This window comes from Megachile rotundata, chromosome 6, assembly GCF_050947335.1.
Source record: "Megachile rotundata isolate GNS110a chromosome 6, iyMegRotu1, whole genome shotgun sequence".
Taxonomy (NCBI): Eukaryota; Metazoa; Arthropoda; class Insecta; order Hymenoptera; family Megachilidae; genus Megachile; species Megachile rotundata.
The window spans coordinates 7428498-7443674 of NC_134988.1; the positions used below are offsets into that span (position 1 = coordinate 7428498).

Below are 15177 nucleotides of genomic sequence, written 5' to 3' on the forward strand. Positions count from 1 at the left end.
ACAATAACTTAATCTATGTTATTCTTATAAGGGGAATGCACGATCTGTGGAACACCAATTTAGTTGAAACTTAGCATAATTGTAGAAAATCCTAACTGTGATAAATTTTGCAAAATTATAGCGTGCACTTACTTTGAATAAGGAAGAAATTTTAGTAAAAAAATGTTTAAATTTAGAAATTTAAAAATCTGAAAATTTAGTAATTTAAAAAATTGGATTAACGAATATCTTACCATGGGAGTAAAAACCTTTACATAAATTTCTTTTCTATTTCGGAGAAGCGCACACTATGATTTTGCAAAATTAATACTTTTTGAATGTTATAATTATGCTAAAGTTCGTGCGCTTCCCTTCTCAGTGCTTTTAAAAAGTACTGTTAAAGGTATATTGCTAAAGCAAATTGTATAGAATGTGCCAAAATCGGATAAATAAGTAAAACACTTAATGTATCTTAATCGTAAATAATTTTTATTTTCTGCATAGCTCCTCATACAGTTGTACAACATAAGAAAATGAATTGCCTTATATCATTGCATTAGCTCTTGCAAGCGAAAACTGAAATATGTAGTAGACCATGTGATCCTTAGAATTTTTAATTAATATGTATATTTATATATATTGAATTAGAATTTTTAATTAATAATCACTGAGCTATTTTAATGTGGAATAAAACTTGAATTTTCAATCACTTATATTTTGCCCACTCTATTTTCATCCAAAAACACTATGAAAAGATCAGTTTCTCTTACTTCTGTACTTTGAAGTAATATTATGTGCTTAAAAATAAAATTATTTTCACTGAAAACACGTAGAACGAGTATATATATTGTTCAGGATGATAAAACCACGAATACTACAGTAAGTTATCATATGGATTTCTTATTTTGTATATTTCTTTAAGGAACTGTTAAGGAGTGAGCTTAATACTTACAGAAATAAAAAGCAACATGAAACCTAATCATGAAATGAATACATTTGATTGAAGAATTCGAGACTGCGACTGAATTCTAACATTTCTTTTCAAATTACTTTCTGAATACAAACCAAGAAGCTTGCACGAAGTACTGCGCACAAGTTTGTTCTCATACCATCTGTTTAAATTATTAACTAAAGAAAGAATTAAGTTTTAAGTATGATTATTTTGTATTGTAATCAAACTTCTTGGTTCGCATTAAACATCTAAATGCCCTTCTAAAATCTTTATTTCACTAGCTACGAAATAAAATTGTAAACCCAAATTAAACATCATTGTTCTTCGATTGATATTTCTCATGTATCTTAATATTGTATAATATAATTATTATGAGTACAGCGGAGGATAGCATTAAGAATAATATTGGTAATAATGTTAACGTGAATGTATCCTGTTCACGGTGTTTCTCAACACGAGCTCAATAGCCTTCGTCATCACAAATGTTATGCATCAAAAAGCAACATGTCACATTTATTCAATAAATTATAAGATATGAGGCTATCGAGGTTTTATTCGTAATTACATTTATACACATTTGTTTTTGCAAATAGATGTTATTTCTGTTATATGTAATATACATGGGTATTTTTTATTATAATCTCTTTTTTATTACTATGTATGTATGTATGTATGTATGTTTCAATAAACTATGTGTTACTATGCTTATTTTAAAATGAAACATTCATAATTTAAAAATTTCTTCCTGAGTTCACTTAAAAAAAAGAAAAAAAAGGAAAAAGAGAAGTAATTATGATTTTTCCATACTTCATTTGTGCGAGTAACGATTATCGAATTACAAGCGATTTTATCGGTTGAGAAACACCGATAATTCTTTACAATATGATCTAACATTATACCATGTCATGAGAATGTTACAAACATCCCCATAGCACCTGAAGCATACAGTGAACATTCTCCCATGTACATTGTATTTAATTACAGTCAGTCATTGGACTTATTTTATAACAAACTCTCTCTTTTTTTGAACGTTATCATTGATTAATATATCCTCAATATAATCATTACAGATATCCGTGTAAATTCAGTACAATGCATAATTTTCATGGACTAAGATTATAATAAGGCCTCTGAACATCTGACTCATTTTTTTCTTACATTTCATAACTGGTAGAATTTTTGCATATAAAAATTTAAAAATACCTTGGCACTGACCATCACGCTCCACTTTCAAACTTAATTTTTCAATTTTCCTAGTTTTATGCATTATACCGGGCAAACAAAGATGATGTAGCTAAGGAACCATTAACAATTATTATTATTATCAGTAAATTCTTTGTTAATTGCCATCTTCTTATTTTTGAAACGATGTCAAGTTGTCAAATAAAGAATTAATAACAAATGTCATTTATAAAAGACCAAATATTTTACAAGTTATGAAATGTTGTATGTCTATTGTTGAATGATTTTAATGTAGTGCTCTTCAAGTATTTATGCAAACATATTGCAAATGGAGAGTACAAACTGCTACAAAACAATTCCAATATGATTTGTTTTACAATCATTAATACATCTATATCATACGCTCGTTATGTGATTTTAAGGCCATATACGAGATTTAATACAAAGATACTGCCCCTTTTAGGTCAGTATTTGATATATTTATTAATTTGGAAATTTGTCTAGGGGATAGACAAATGGACAACACAGCCTCGACAGAGAATGTTCACAGTGTAAGACAGCAGCATAGACATATCTCAGCGCAGCCTCACTTTATCATTGGTTAGTGCTTCTGCTGGTAATTATTATACAAATCTATCATTTCTTAAATTACGCAATACAACTATGTACGGAAGAACCCTTCGTAGACAAGATCTCTTTCTTTTTTTACATGACAAATAGATTAAGAGGTACTGTATGTATAAACTAATCAATTTCAGATATCGAATAAACACAAATCATTTCTTATGTTTTTATCCATAGATATAATTTGAATTATATAAAAACAAAATCATTTTTTACATACTTAGTAATATTATTGTAGCGTAGCAGATAGGTAACAACTACGAAGGGTATTTGTAAATTATCCACATGAAATCAAGGCTTTTTTTTTGTTATCCTTGTTTCTTAGTATGTACGCAGTGAAACTAAAAATGCCTTAAAATCTACAATGTAAATATTATACAACATACAAAGTAACAATATGTAACAGAGTTGTTTTTTGTACCTATGTATCTATTATGGCAGAAGGTGGGTCTTGTGCCGAGTTATTCTTGGCTACTGTCAATTTTAAGCCAACATTATAGATGTAACTATCCTAGTCTTAAATAGGACGTGCACGATTTCATATTAATTCATTAATCATTAACACGTCGACTAACTACTTTCTGCTTTTAGGGACTTCTAAAAAGAATGTCTGTTATACAGTTCCTTAGTATCTCGAAAACAGTATTACTATACCTACAATTATTGAAACTAATATCACTCTTGGTAAAATTGCACTCATTGTAAAAATCTATAATTCCGTCAATAGTAAAATACAAAAGTACTAAAAAAAGAAGCTAGAAGTAATTGAAAACGAACAGAATTTGACATACAAATAGAAATATAGTTTCTCATGTTATTCATTATTTGACAGGTAGCAATTTAATTTTTTGTAATTTATAGTCAGTTTTATCGTAATATATTCGGTTTTTTTTTTATAGTACAGAGTGATACGTTTTCATAATTTAAATTGCAGAAGTAATAACAATGTACGCAATTGTACTAACTATAAAAATACGATTGATTTACAAGGAGAGCGCACGACCTTTGAAATATTTATTTGATCCAAATTTAGCATAATTATACCGGACTGGAAAATAATCATTTTGTAAAACCATAGCATGCATTTCTTTGAAATAAAAAACGGGTCTAAAGTTTTTCAGCTATGGTGTTAACTTTGGTAAACTAAACGTTATTCAATTTTTAAGTTTTCAAATTTTCAATAATTAAAATTTACAGATTTTCAAAATTCTTTTTCGTACTTCATTAGTTACATAGGAATTACAAAGCTTTCAATGTGAGTTTTCCTTCTTAGAGAAGTGCGAGTTATGATTTTGCAAAATTGTTACTTTCAGAATCCCCTATAAACTTGCTAAGTTTGTAATTGGTATTTCGAAGGACATTCATTCTCCTTATTATTAACAAATAAAAAAAGGTAACCCTTTAGAAGTCCCATAATAATTTATATCCATTCAAGGTATTCCTTGATTCGTTTTTTCATTCATTCTAAGGTAAAACACGCAACATTACTATATAATTTAATTCTATTAAAATGGCATTCAGTATTATAGGATTAGTTTCATTCAATATATAAAAAAAATATACAATTTCGACTACTCGATGCAATTGTTCAGTAATCGTGAGTTTGTACTATCCGAATGCCATTTTTTTTTTTTATATATGATACATTTTCCCTGGACTAGTACTACAAAGATTGTAGAACGGTCCACAAAATGCTAATTAAAATATAATTAATGTCTATACGCAGTGGGATTCATTGATATTCAGTCGATTCACAATACTCGTAACGTGCAAAAAATTGATAGAAACAATGAATAAAATAATTTTATTAACTATGTACTCATTCACTTCTCGTTAAGCTCCATCGAATTCGTGTACCTGACAATGTAAAATCGTGTATTCGGAATTTGTTAAAAATAATTAGCCAGGTAACAATAACGCAGTTACCATACAGTCCAGTGTTACATATAACATCATTGCAATTTCCTGCAACATTGTTTTCTTTTACAAAAAAATAATTTTCAATCGTTTTATTTCACCAGTGTTCAGTACATTTTTTTTCTTCAATTACAAAAACATTGTCACGAGTTGTGAATGACTTGTACTTACCTGAGGGATACATTCCCACTTGTTTTCCTCAATAAACTGCACTTATGTAGTGCATTATTAAGTTTTTTTTTCTTTTTTATCGAGGTATTCTCACATTTCATGAAATTAACTTGTCGTATCAGTAAACGCACACAATGTCTTATTTGGGCAAGGTATTAGTAATGCAATGGCATTATGATCTGTCTTATTTGCAAAAGTGGCTTCATGCCAATGTTAATGTGTCATTCGTTATTATTATATAATTTAAATAATTTATAATTTACAGATCCTGTAGAACACAAGTGGTTGTACGCAAGCATACCCCATTGGCAAATTAGTATATTACATAAAATGCTTGGTATACCACCACGTTAAATGTGATCGATTGGGTATATGATATTTTTCACTGTTTATCATACTGTAACTTTTAGCGTAAAAGACATATTCACATACACGGTTGCATAAAATAGAAATAAAAATACAATCCGGGTACATATGCAACTAGGATCATACATTACTTCTCCTCTACCGCAATTTTCTAACAGCTTTCTTGATTTTTCTTTGCGGCAACAAAGTGGGTGTAGCACTGAAACAAAAGGTAATAGTTTACGATAAATAAACAAGTTTATATTTATTGAAATACACTATCAATGTCATAGCTAATTGTAATAAATAAAGTCTTTACTAATAAAAAAAAAAGTGATATTTTCATGATTCTAAATGTGCTATTATGTTCAATAGTACAATATTTAAACGAGTTAATGTAATGATATAAATATGTACCTGAATGTTGGAGGTGCATTTCCGCCAGTGAAGTTAAACGATGGTGGGGTGTAGGGATCAAACGTTGGTGTATTACTAGGTGGATTGAAATTAAATCCTGTAGACGGTGCAGCAGCATGTGCCTATGAAACAGTAAAATAAATTTAAATATAATAAAATAAAAATTCAACTACAATAATTATTAAATATTTATTATTATAATTACCATTGCACCAAAGCTGAAACCTCCTGAAGATGCAGGTGGTGGTGGTGCTGATCCAAAAGATCCAAAATTGAACCCTGTGTTCGAAGGGGTAGATGAAAATGATGATGACGGTTGATTTTGAGTAGCAGCCTGTGGTGTACCAAAAATCGGAGTTGCAGCAGTTGGTTGACCGAATGTTGGTGTTTCCGGTTTAGGTGCATTAAATGTAAATCCAGAACTACTTGCTGGTGTAGTATTATTGAACGTATTTCCAAATAAATTACTACTTTGCGGAACAGTAGAGCTACTACCAAATGTAAATAATGGTTTCTGAGTTGATTCAGCCGGATTAGTATTTGTTGAGAAATTGAATCCTGGTTGTGCTACCGGTTGATTAGAAGTACTACCAAATGTGAATAAATTTGAACTTGATGTATTACTTTGACCTGGCTTCGAGGAAGATCCAAATATATTGGGCGTAGACTCAGCAGTAAATGTTGAAGGTGTATTATTACTGAAAACAGGTGTAGCAGACGATCCAAAAAAAAGATTTGGTGTACCTGATGCCACGCCAAAGGGTGTAGCTGCTGGTGCTTGAGGAGTTGAATTAAATGGTGAGGCTGTTTTATCTGTATTTCCAAACACAGGCATTTTGGTATCAGATGATCCAAAAATTGAAGGTTTGTTTTCTGTACTACCAAATGTTGGTACTTTAGTTTCCGGCACAGCAAAGGTAGAAAGTTTATTTGTGTTTATATCAAATGTAGGTTGTTTATTTTCTTCTGTACCAAGTGTTGATGTATTCTTTGCATCATTAGTACTAAACAGTGATGGAGCATTGGAAATGCTTGAAAATAATGAATTTCCACCAGTAGTAACATTTGGCAATGCGTTAAAAGTTTTGTTTACTGAAGAACTTTCTGTTGTTTTAGTTTCTCCAAACGCAAAAGTAGTAGGTAAAGTAGAAGTAGAAGCTGGTGCAGATATTTGACCAAAGGTTGGTGCTGATGTTGTTTGTACAGCTGGTTTTGTTTCAAGAAACGTGAAGGAGGGTTGAGTAGAAGACGGAAGACTTGATACTACATTTGTAGAGGAACTGCTATTAACTGTAGCTGTACTACTTGGTACTCCAAATAAAGAGGAAGTGGTTGGTTTAATTTGTTGTGCACTGGTTTGACTTATTGAAGGTAACGTGCTGGTACTACTAACAACAGGTGATTGATTAGTTTGTGTGTTTGTTTTTGAAATCTCTGTAGCAGTACTTTCAACCGAAGTGCTTTGTTTCGCTTCTTTTGCATCTGATTCGTTAATTTTAGGATTTGGTACACCAAATGTAAATGTTACTGGAAGTGTTTTAGAGGTCGTTGCAGTCAGAGATTGCTTATCATTCACTGTTGATTCACTTTCACTTTTTGGTACTCCAAATGAAAATGATGGTGCTGGCCTTTTTTCTACCTGTTCTGAGTTTTGTTTTACATCAGTCTTATCACTGTTACTTGTATTAACTTGTAATCCAAATCCACTTCCCGTAGAAGATGAGGCACTGTTTTCAGATTTCAATGTATCATCAACCGTTTTCTTCTCCTCTTTTTGAATGCCAAATGTAAATTGCCCAACCTGACTACTTTGTTGGTTATCACCAAACTTAAAACCATTGGTAGGCGCTACAGGATCAGTCTTTTCTTGATCAGCTTTATCTATACCAAATTTAAAACCACCAGCATTTGGAGGCATACAAAAATTAAACTGTAAATTGGAAGTAGTGCTTGTATTTGTCTTTGAAGTGTCCAATTTCTTTGAACCTGGTTTTAATCCACCACAAGCTACACATTCAGTAACTTTTGCTTCGTTTTGTAACATACAAGTATCACAGTTCCATGCACCTTCAGGTTTTTTAAATTTATCTCCAAATCCATTTGCAAGTAAGAGTGGAACAGTTTTAGGTGCAACCCCGGTGCTAGGCTTACTTGTGTTGCAACATGGACAAGAATCAACAGAAGTAACATTTCTAACCATACAACAAGGACATTCCCAGGTATCTTTGTTTGGCTTGACACTGCTCATAGTTTCATTTTTGGTCAAATTTGAGCTACTGAGTGATTCTGAGCCAATATTTTGGCTTGTAATTGTATCTGTTTTATTAGCAGTATTAGTATCTTTTTGAAGACTCTTTAATGAACTTGAATTAAATACATTTTGAGAGGAACACTCAGTTAAATTTTCAGATTTTTCTAAGGATTTTTCATCACCGAGATCAGATTTTACTGATTTTGTTACATTAGTCTCTTGCTTCGTACTTTGTTTAACTGTACCACATGCAACACAATTATTATCAGTCTGTTTGTTTCTTACCAAACACGATATACACTCCCACTGACTACTTGAAAGTTTAAATTCAGATCCAAAATTGACAGTGGTTTTCGACTCGTTTGTGATATTCTTTGTTGATTCATTCGTTTTGTTCTTCTTATTATTTAATTTACTAGCTTTACAAGCAAAACAGTACATTTCAGTGCTGTTGTTTTTAAATAAACACTCAGAACATTCCCACAAAGTTGAATTTTCTTGTTGTATGTCAGAGTTCAAATTTGATGGTTTTTTGTCATCTTTGCTTACATTTGTTTCATTATTAGTTGAGTTTAACGATGTCTTTATTTCATTTGACTTATCAGATTCATTTTTATTAGGCTTGGAACAGAGAACATCCATGACACTTCCTGATTTCAGTTCATTTGATACAACAGGAATAGCATTGCTACTTTTCACTTTCTCCTTCGGTCTAGGTGCCGTAGATGATCCAGACCAAACAAAATTTTGGGTTACCGTAGATACACATTCACTAGAAACTATATTGGATTTAATATTAGCTGCTTTTAAAGGTGAATTTGAATCATTGGATTTATCAATTGATTGTTTCTCGGCATTAATAGGACTACTAAACGTAAAGTTATTGATGGATTTTAAATTCTTTGTAACGTTTGTTATTTTTATAGGGCTTGCAAATGTAAAAGTGTCTTCAGTACTTGTATCAATTTTATCACTTGTTTTCGGATTAGAAGGTGGTATAAAATTGAAATTAGGTAAAGAAGATATTGGCAAAGGTATGTTTGGTAAATTGACTGGTTGAACTGTTTCTTCCTGGTCAAGATTTCCTGCTTTACTCTTTAATTTACCTTGAGGCTTCGATTCATCGTCAGTTTCTGTTCTGAGATGATACTCTTGCAGAGGCGGTGGTTCGTTTCGGGCAGAAATGATCTTCCTAGCCGCGGCGGTCGTATCTTGTAACTTTTTACGTTGTCTTAATTTTAATATGTCTGGCACAGTTGGTACAGTTAATTCGCGAGTTAAATGACGTAATCCAACTCTGGCTGATGGTGTTGTAGTCTCTTCTCTCGATCTCTTTTTATTCATTAGTGATGTGTTATTCGTTTTTAATGGAATCTTTTTAGCATCAGTTATTGGCGATGAAAAATGTTCCAGTGCTTCTAATATTTTTTTAGCAGTTTGACTCATACCAGACGAATCAACTCCTGTTGCATTAGATGGCTTTACTTCAACGCATGTTCTTTTAGGAACTTTAAGTTGAATGTCATTTGAGTTATTAAACAAAGAGCGACCTCGTTTATAAAGGCCAGCTGCATTTGCTCCACCATAAGTAGTGTTTCCACTGTAAAAAGGAGATGACAAGGGAGATGCATGGTCCGACGAATTTGTGACAATTGACGCGTTAAAACTTGGTCTACGACTACTTAAAGAATCTCGAGTATTATTATCTAAAAATAGAGACCTTGGAGACTGCACACGATTAGTGAAACTTAATTTGTCGTCGTTAAATCTTTTTCTAGTGGAGAATGGGGAGCTGTAAGAGACATTTGACGGAGCCTCTTGTCTATTTGTTTGTGGTATAAGAGAGCTACAACCACTGGTACTTTCGCTGGATTCAGAATTATCATCCATACCACTTGTAGTTCCATTATTTGTAGTAGTAACTAGTGAATTTAACTCGGACCTTTGAGGATTTATGTTTCTAATATCTGTATGCGTTGTAGGCGTAGAAGATACCAGATGTCCCATCCCACTTGGTCCAGCCATTGCAGGTTTACAGAAGTCATCGGACTGCAATAAATGTCTAATTGAAGAAAATGTTTTTAAATTGGCATAATTTTTATAAATTATCTTTACCATTTCATTGTTTATTGAACATTGTTGTTTAGATGGACTGGCTTTATTAATCGTGGATTTGGTTCTTGGTTGAATCGAGAATGTGCCAGGTGGATGAGTAACATCCATGCGAATACATGGTCGTTTTAAAGGCGGAGGTTTCTGGATATCTTCTTCTGGTTCAACCTCCTCAGGACTCTCAGAATTATTTAATACATCTCCATCACTTTGAGATGAGTTAAACCACTTGCTAATCCACGATTTTTGCGGTATCAAATCCGTTACCTTTGTTGCCACCTTTTTTACAAAAGACTGGAATACAGAAGAAATAAATAGAAGGGTATTGACTAAATTTATATACTACTTATTTCTATAATGTTAGTTAAAACCTATTAACCCATTCACAACCAATGATATACTAATAAATCAAACCTATAATGGTCAGTTTGATAAAAGTCTTGTAATATGAAAACAAATATTACGTTCTTTTACCATGTTTTGGACCTATATATTTGAAATTGGTACTGCGAATAAGTTCATAGTGTTATTATTAGTATCTTAAATTATTTATATATTAGATCTGCTGACAAGTTATGTCCTTCTTATGGGCATTGAGATTTTTTCTCTTATTTGTTAAGGATTATATTAAATAAAATATCTTGTTTAAAATAAAACAAGATTTATTTATATCACTGCATTCTTTGTAAGTTTAGTAAGGAAATAATAAACCAAAGTTACAAATCAAAATCTATATTATCTAATACTGAAAATATGAATATTAAAGGTTTAGTCAATACTGGTTTTAAGTTTTTGAGGATAATGATTTAAGTCAGGAGAAAGAGCCCTATTTAAGATATGATACTTCTTGGTTAATATTTATCAGGTTGGATTCATACGCTGAATAATATGCAGGAAAGTAGGTATTGTAAGAATTTCATGAGCCTTATTTCTCTTCATAGAGTAAACAAAACAGACTGAAAGCTAGTGGAACATAGTAAGTTACTTGATACTAGATCATTTGATTAAAGAATTCTATTTTTAACTTGAAAAGTGATAACCAAGCAGAATTTGTGTATAGCTATTTATAATGAGTACCATACCAATAAATAGCATTTATGTGTTTCATACACATAGAACTTCTTTATAGGTCTAATATATGTCACAGAATATTCTGCCACATGATGATGCTTCTATAGTTTAAATGTCATAAAATTGACTAATATTTTCAATATGATTGAATTTTCTTTGATTCCGATAATAATGTACATAGTCAAGGATTAGGGACAGTTATTGTAATCCATGCGTTCAGAGTAGGCAAATGCTCACAAAGAAGTTGAATGAAAATATACCTTAGGACTTATGCAGCGAACTATTGAGATAAGCAATAACAAACTTCATGCTATAGTAAAACGAATTGTAACAAATGTGTTAATAGTGTAATACCGGTACAGCATTGATACATTCATATTATTAATATACATATCAATGCGATATAATTGTTTATAAAATACATATAATTAACAAAATATAATGGTGCTGACTTAATACCGTGCACGTGCTGCGCTATTAACTGGGTGACAGCCTTGATGAAACCCAAAATAGACATAATTTAGTTTTCTTTCTTTGTTTTAATATTATAATAGTGAATAGTTCTAATTAATGCTACTGTTAAGAGCATCATACAATAATTTCTGGTATTAATATACCAGAAATAAAAATAATTGGAAAGGGAATAGAAGGTAAAGCAACTAATGCTTCTATCATGATATTTTAATTGAAATAATATTTTCACCAAAAAATGCAAAATATTTAAATATAACAACAAGAATAGTTTATAAAAAAAATACGTTGATCTTAGAATTAAGGTTAAAATGTTCAATAGACGAATGAACTAGCTTATGCATTAATTTAGTTCATGTAAACTGATTGATCATTATTCTTATTATAAAGAAAGATCTTTATACAAGATTACGAAATATTGCATAAATATACGCAAAAGATGATTTTTGAAAGTCACGCGTGTATTTTTTTCGATCGGATACAAGTGTAAAAATAATATATCAATTTCTCGACGTGCAAGTACATCAGAAATGAGTTGTGCGTTAAGTTGCTTGAAGATTTTCCTCATACGGAATCGCGTTTCAAGGTTACATGTTATAGGTGATTCGATAGATATCTCGTCAGTGAAACAGTATGGGAAAGATTGAGGTTATCGAATAGATTCACATAACCGTGACATCGTGTGGGTCCAGCGTAAGTGCATCTTACGAAAAGGGCAATTGTATCGAGGATAGTTTAAAAAGGAATTGATAAACGCTGTAAATTTGTCGAGGGATTCAATTTTAGCGATAAGGCGCGAACAACCGTTGAACTCGAAGCAGGTTCAGGTTCGTTTTCTATCGCAGGGGACTCGTGCCAAGAAGAGAATACTCACATTGTTTGCGTCGTAGGGTTTCGTATTATGCGACGACGACCGTTTTCCAGTCAAATTGTTACCCCTCTTAGCCATGATTGGCACTGTTCACTTATTTAAGAGTATAAAACACGCGAGAACGTCTTCGAACGGCGCATCCCAAAAATTGTTAGCGAACCACCACCTTCGTGACTGAAATTCACGAGAGAAAATATGGCCGCCCGAAAGACCGCCACCAGGGCGCCAGGTTTCTCTCGAATGTGCGCTTCGAGCGCCTACCCACGTGACACCGTATGCGCTTTCTGGCTTCGAATCAGTTACTATCTCTTTTTACGATCGCTTTTAAAAAAAGAACGTGCACGCATTCGTTGTTCTATAGATGGTGTGGCGATCACGTGGATATGGCGGTTCAATCGATTTTGACATTTTCTAAAGTACATTCTTCTTTATCGACATTTTCTGTATTACCGATTTTTCAATTAAAATAAATTTGCATTAGGGAAGACACGTGTTGTGTGTATAATTCTTCAAAAGTAAATTCATTTGAATCGTTAAAAGTTTATTTATAAATTGAAAAAGTAATATTTTTCGAGGAGCTGAATTAAAATAAATATTTCATTGGCTAATTCATCGTGTTATACATATGTATATTCTACAGTCGAATCTTAATAACTCGAATCTCAAGGGAAGAACTACAACCCTCGAGTTATAGAGGTTTCGATTTATCGAGTTTTAAAAATTCGATATACAGAAGCTATGTAAGGAGGTTAAGAATTTTCCAGAATCATCCGCTTAAATAAAAATAATTAAATAATTTTAAGGTGAATTAACAGTTAAAGGATAGAAATATCGAATGATTAATTTTTAATATTTTGTAATATATAACTATAAACTTCGAATTACAGAGGCAATGGCCATAGAGGTACAGAAGCAAACTTCGATTTATAGAGGTCAGACTATTCCAATCTGACAATGAGTCACAGAGGTAAATTATTGTGTTTTGACATGTAATGAGTAATTCGAGTTAAAATCAATTTTATTTTTACATATACAGGTTTTTGCAATGAAGTGGAAAAGAAGTGAGAAAAGTTTTAGTTTTTCGAGTAATAGAGGTCCGAGTTATGGAGATTTGACTGTAAGTATATGTTGATTCATTATTGATAAATTAAAAAACTTCTTACTGTTCGTTTACTTATTGTTAGTTAACTTTATTGTATTAAGTGCAAAATTGAAATAGATTCGAAATAGTTTAACATTGATGCAAGAATTGAAAAATGTAATTGTTAATTTCTATTGCTACAAGAATTTAAGTACTAAATATCTTTCTTATGTTTCATTAGTTACTTTAGTAGTTATTTAACAATTTTATGAATTATAACTTCATTGACATCGCAAAGTGATATAAATTTACATATTGTCGGTTTGTAGAAATATTCTGTTTAAATTATTACTTTTAGTTGCATGTATGTCAACCATGGCGCTTAAGTGCGCGGTACAAAAATGGCGTCAAATTCAAACTCCATATTTTGGTGCTTTGATGTTGGGATTTGTAATGAAACATTTTTACAGGAATATTCATACAATTTTTAACGGATGTTATAATTAAAGTAGAAGTACATGACTTAGGACGTTTAAAGTGCATGATATTTAGTCAAACTTCTACCAAAGTGCAATGCTACATTATAAAATTTACAACTTCTTTATTTTACGAGTACAATGGGTACTTTTTACATGAAAAGTAAAATAAAACGTTTAATAATAAGACAGTAAGACAGAATGTAGAATAATAAGGCAACAGTATTGTGGAGAAGTAAAATAGTGAATTTATAGTATGGTTATGTAGTAGAATTAGTGAAATAGTACGTGTTATAAAAGTTTGGTATTCAAATGGATGCGCAGTCTGTTGCCCATGCGCAAGCGCGTGCATGTACTGTGCTGCCTTCAAGCGTTAAATCTTCAAAAGACTGTTACGAAAATTTGAATTATCACTTGTTTATTTCTAAAAATCTAAGAAGAATTTATATATATTTACACTTACATAGTTTAATTTAATATTTTAATTATTTTGTCATTTATCTTTTAAATGGTTAACATTCTTTAATGAAAAAATCATATACTTAATTCAAATTTAAATAATTATGGGTTTTGCTGGCATATGTAACCGCCATATTGCGCTGCCGTCAAACGGTTATTCTTTAAAGGGTTAATATTAGGGTTGTAACGAACATTCGAATATTTTAACTAAATCAAAATGTTATTTTTTACTTGTGTAACTAAGTAAATAATTATTCGTAGTATAATAATCATATAATTGATAAAAATGAAATTTCATTTTTTAATTTAGCGAATCTACTTTCACGACGTACTATATTCTTAATGCATACTTATATGCAGACTACATAAGTATATTATCTCGTTCCGATAAATTTGTCGTGTAATTAGTCAATTTAATACGGTGAAACTGAAATATCTATGTTTTAGCGAATTATCGAGATTAATAGTTTGCTATATTATCGTTAGTAATTATGTTCTATCACTTTTGTATAATTACGCCATTAAAAAGCTATATAATTTTATTCGCTATCAGCATTAAGTAGAAGAAAAGTGTTGTACTCTTTAACTTTGATTATCTGGAAAATCGTTCAATTTAAGACTGTTATTAGTATAATTTTGTGTTTATAAAAAATTTACACGTCATTTAATTGCATTTCTTATCAAAATAATTTAATTTATAAAATTATAATTATTAAATTCGAATTTAAGATAGAAATCTAAAATTTATGATTCAACATTATAAACTTCATCTAGATAGGTTAAAAAATATGTAATAGT

At 31.1% G+C, this 15177-nt stretch overlaps 3 protein-coding genes across 5 annotated transcripts in view; 2 read left to right on the forward strand and 1 right to left on the reverse strand.

Annotated features, from left to right (window-relative positions):
• Window positions 1–3135, forward strand: part of wcy (WW domain-containing adapter protein with coiled-coil wacky) — an 11188-nt gene extending 8053 nt beyond the window's left edge. The window contains exon 12 of the mRNA XM_076532508.1: window positions 2618–3135. Coding sequence (XP_076388623.1) covers window positions 2618–2624 — 7 coding nt within the window. The 3' untranslated portion in view covers window positions 2625–3135. The remainder of the gene's footprint in view (window positions 1–2617) is intronic.
• LOC100879082 (uncharacterized) lies at window positions 448–12694 on the reverse strand. Of its 2 annotated transcripts, XM_012290632.2 has the most exons (6): window positions 12367–12694; window positions 9954–10244; window positions 8945–9887; window positions 5793–8617; window positions 5588–5709; window positions 448–5390 (listed from the first exon to the last, which is right to left on the reverse strand). In XM_012290632.2, the coding sequence occupies exons 1-6, from the start codon at window positions 12439–12441 to the stop codon at window positions 5330–5332; spliced, it is 4317 nt and encodes a 1438-aa protein (XP_012146022.2). In that variant the 5' UTR covers window positions 12442–12694; the 3' UTR covers window positions 448–5329. The 2 variants fall into 2 exon arrangements, with proteins under 2 accessions (XP_012146022.2, XP_003705568.2); XM_003705520.3 differs by having other exon boundaries at window positions 5793–9887.
• A 335-nt stretch (window positions 12695–13029) lies between these two features.
• The window catches only part of LOC100880537 (uncharacterized), a 56000-nt gene continuing 53852 nt past the window's right edge, over window positions 13030–15177 (forward strand). Inside the window, exons 1-3 of one of the 2 annotated variants that reach the window (XM_076532504.1) lie at window positions 13030–13166; window positions 13251–13330; window positions 13400–13480. The gene's annotated coding sequence lies outside the window, so the exon portion shown is untranslated. The other variant, XM_076532505.1, reaches the window with a different exon arrangement.

Bases quoted from the DNA above. Each gene is read 5' to 3' on its own strand.
- LOC100879082 (XM_003705520.3), bottom strand. From the start codon at position 12,441: ATGGCTAAGAGGGGTAACAATTTGACTGGAAAACGGTCGTCGTCGCAT. The intron at 9,888-9,953 runs GTAAAGATAATT...CATTTATTGCAG, and splicing joins GTTCAATAAACAATGAAATG to TCCGATGACTTCTGTAAACC. The intron at 5,391-5,587 runs GTACATATTTAT...CTTTTGTTTCAG, and splicing joins AATGCACCTCCAACATTCAG to TGCTACACCCACTTTGTTGC.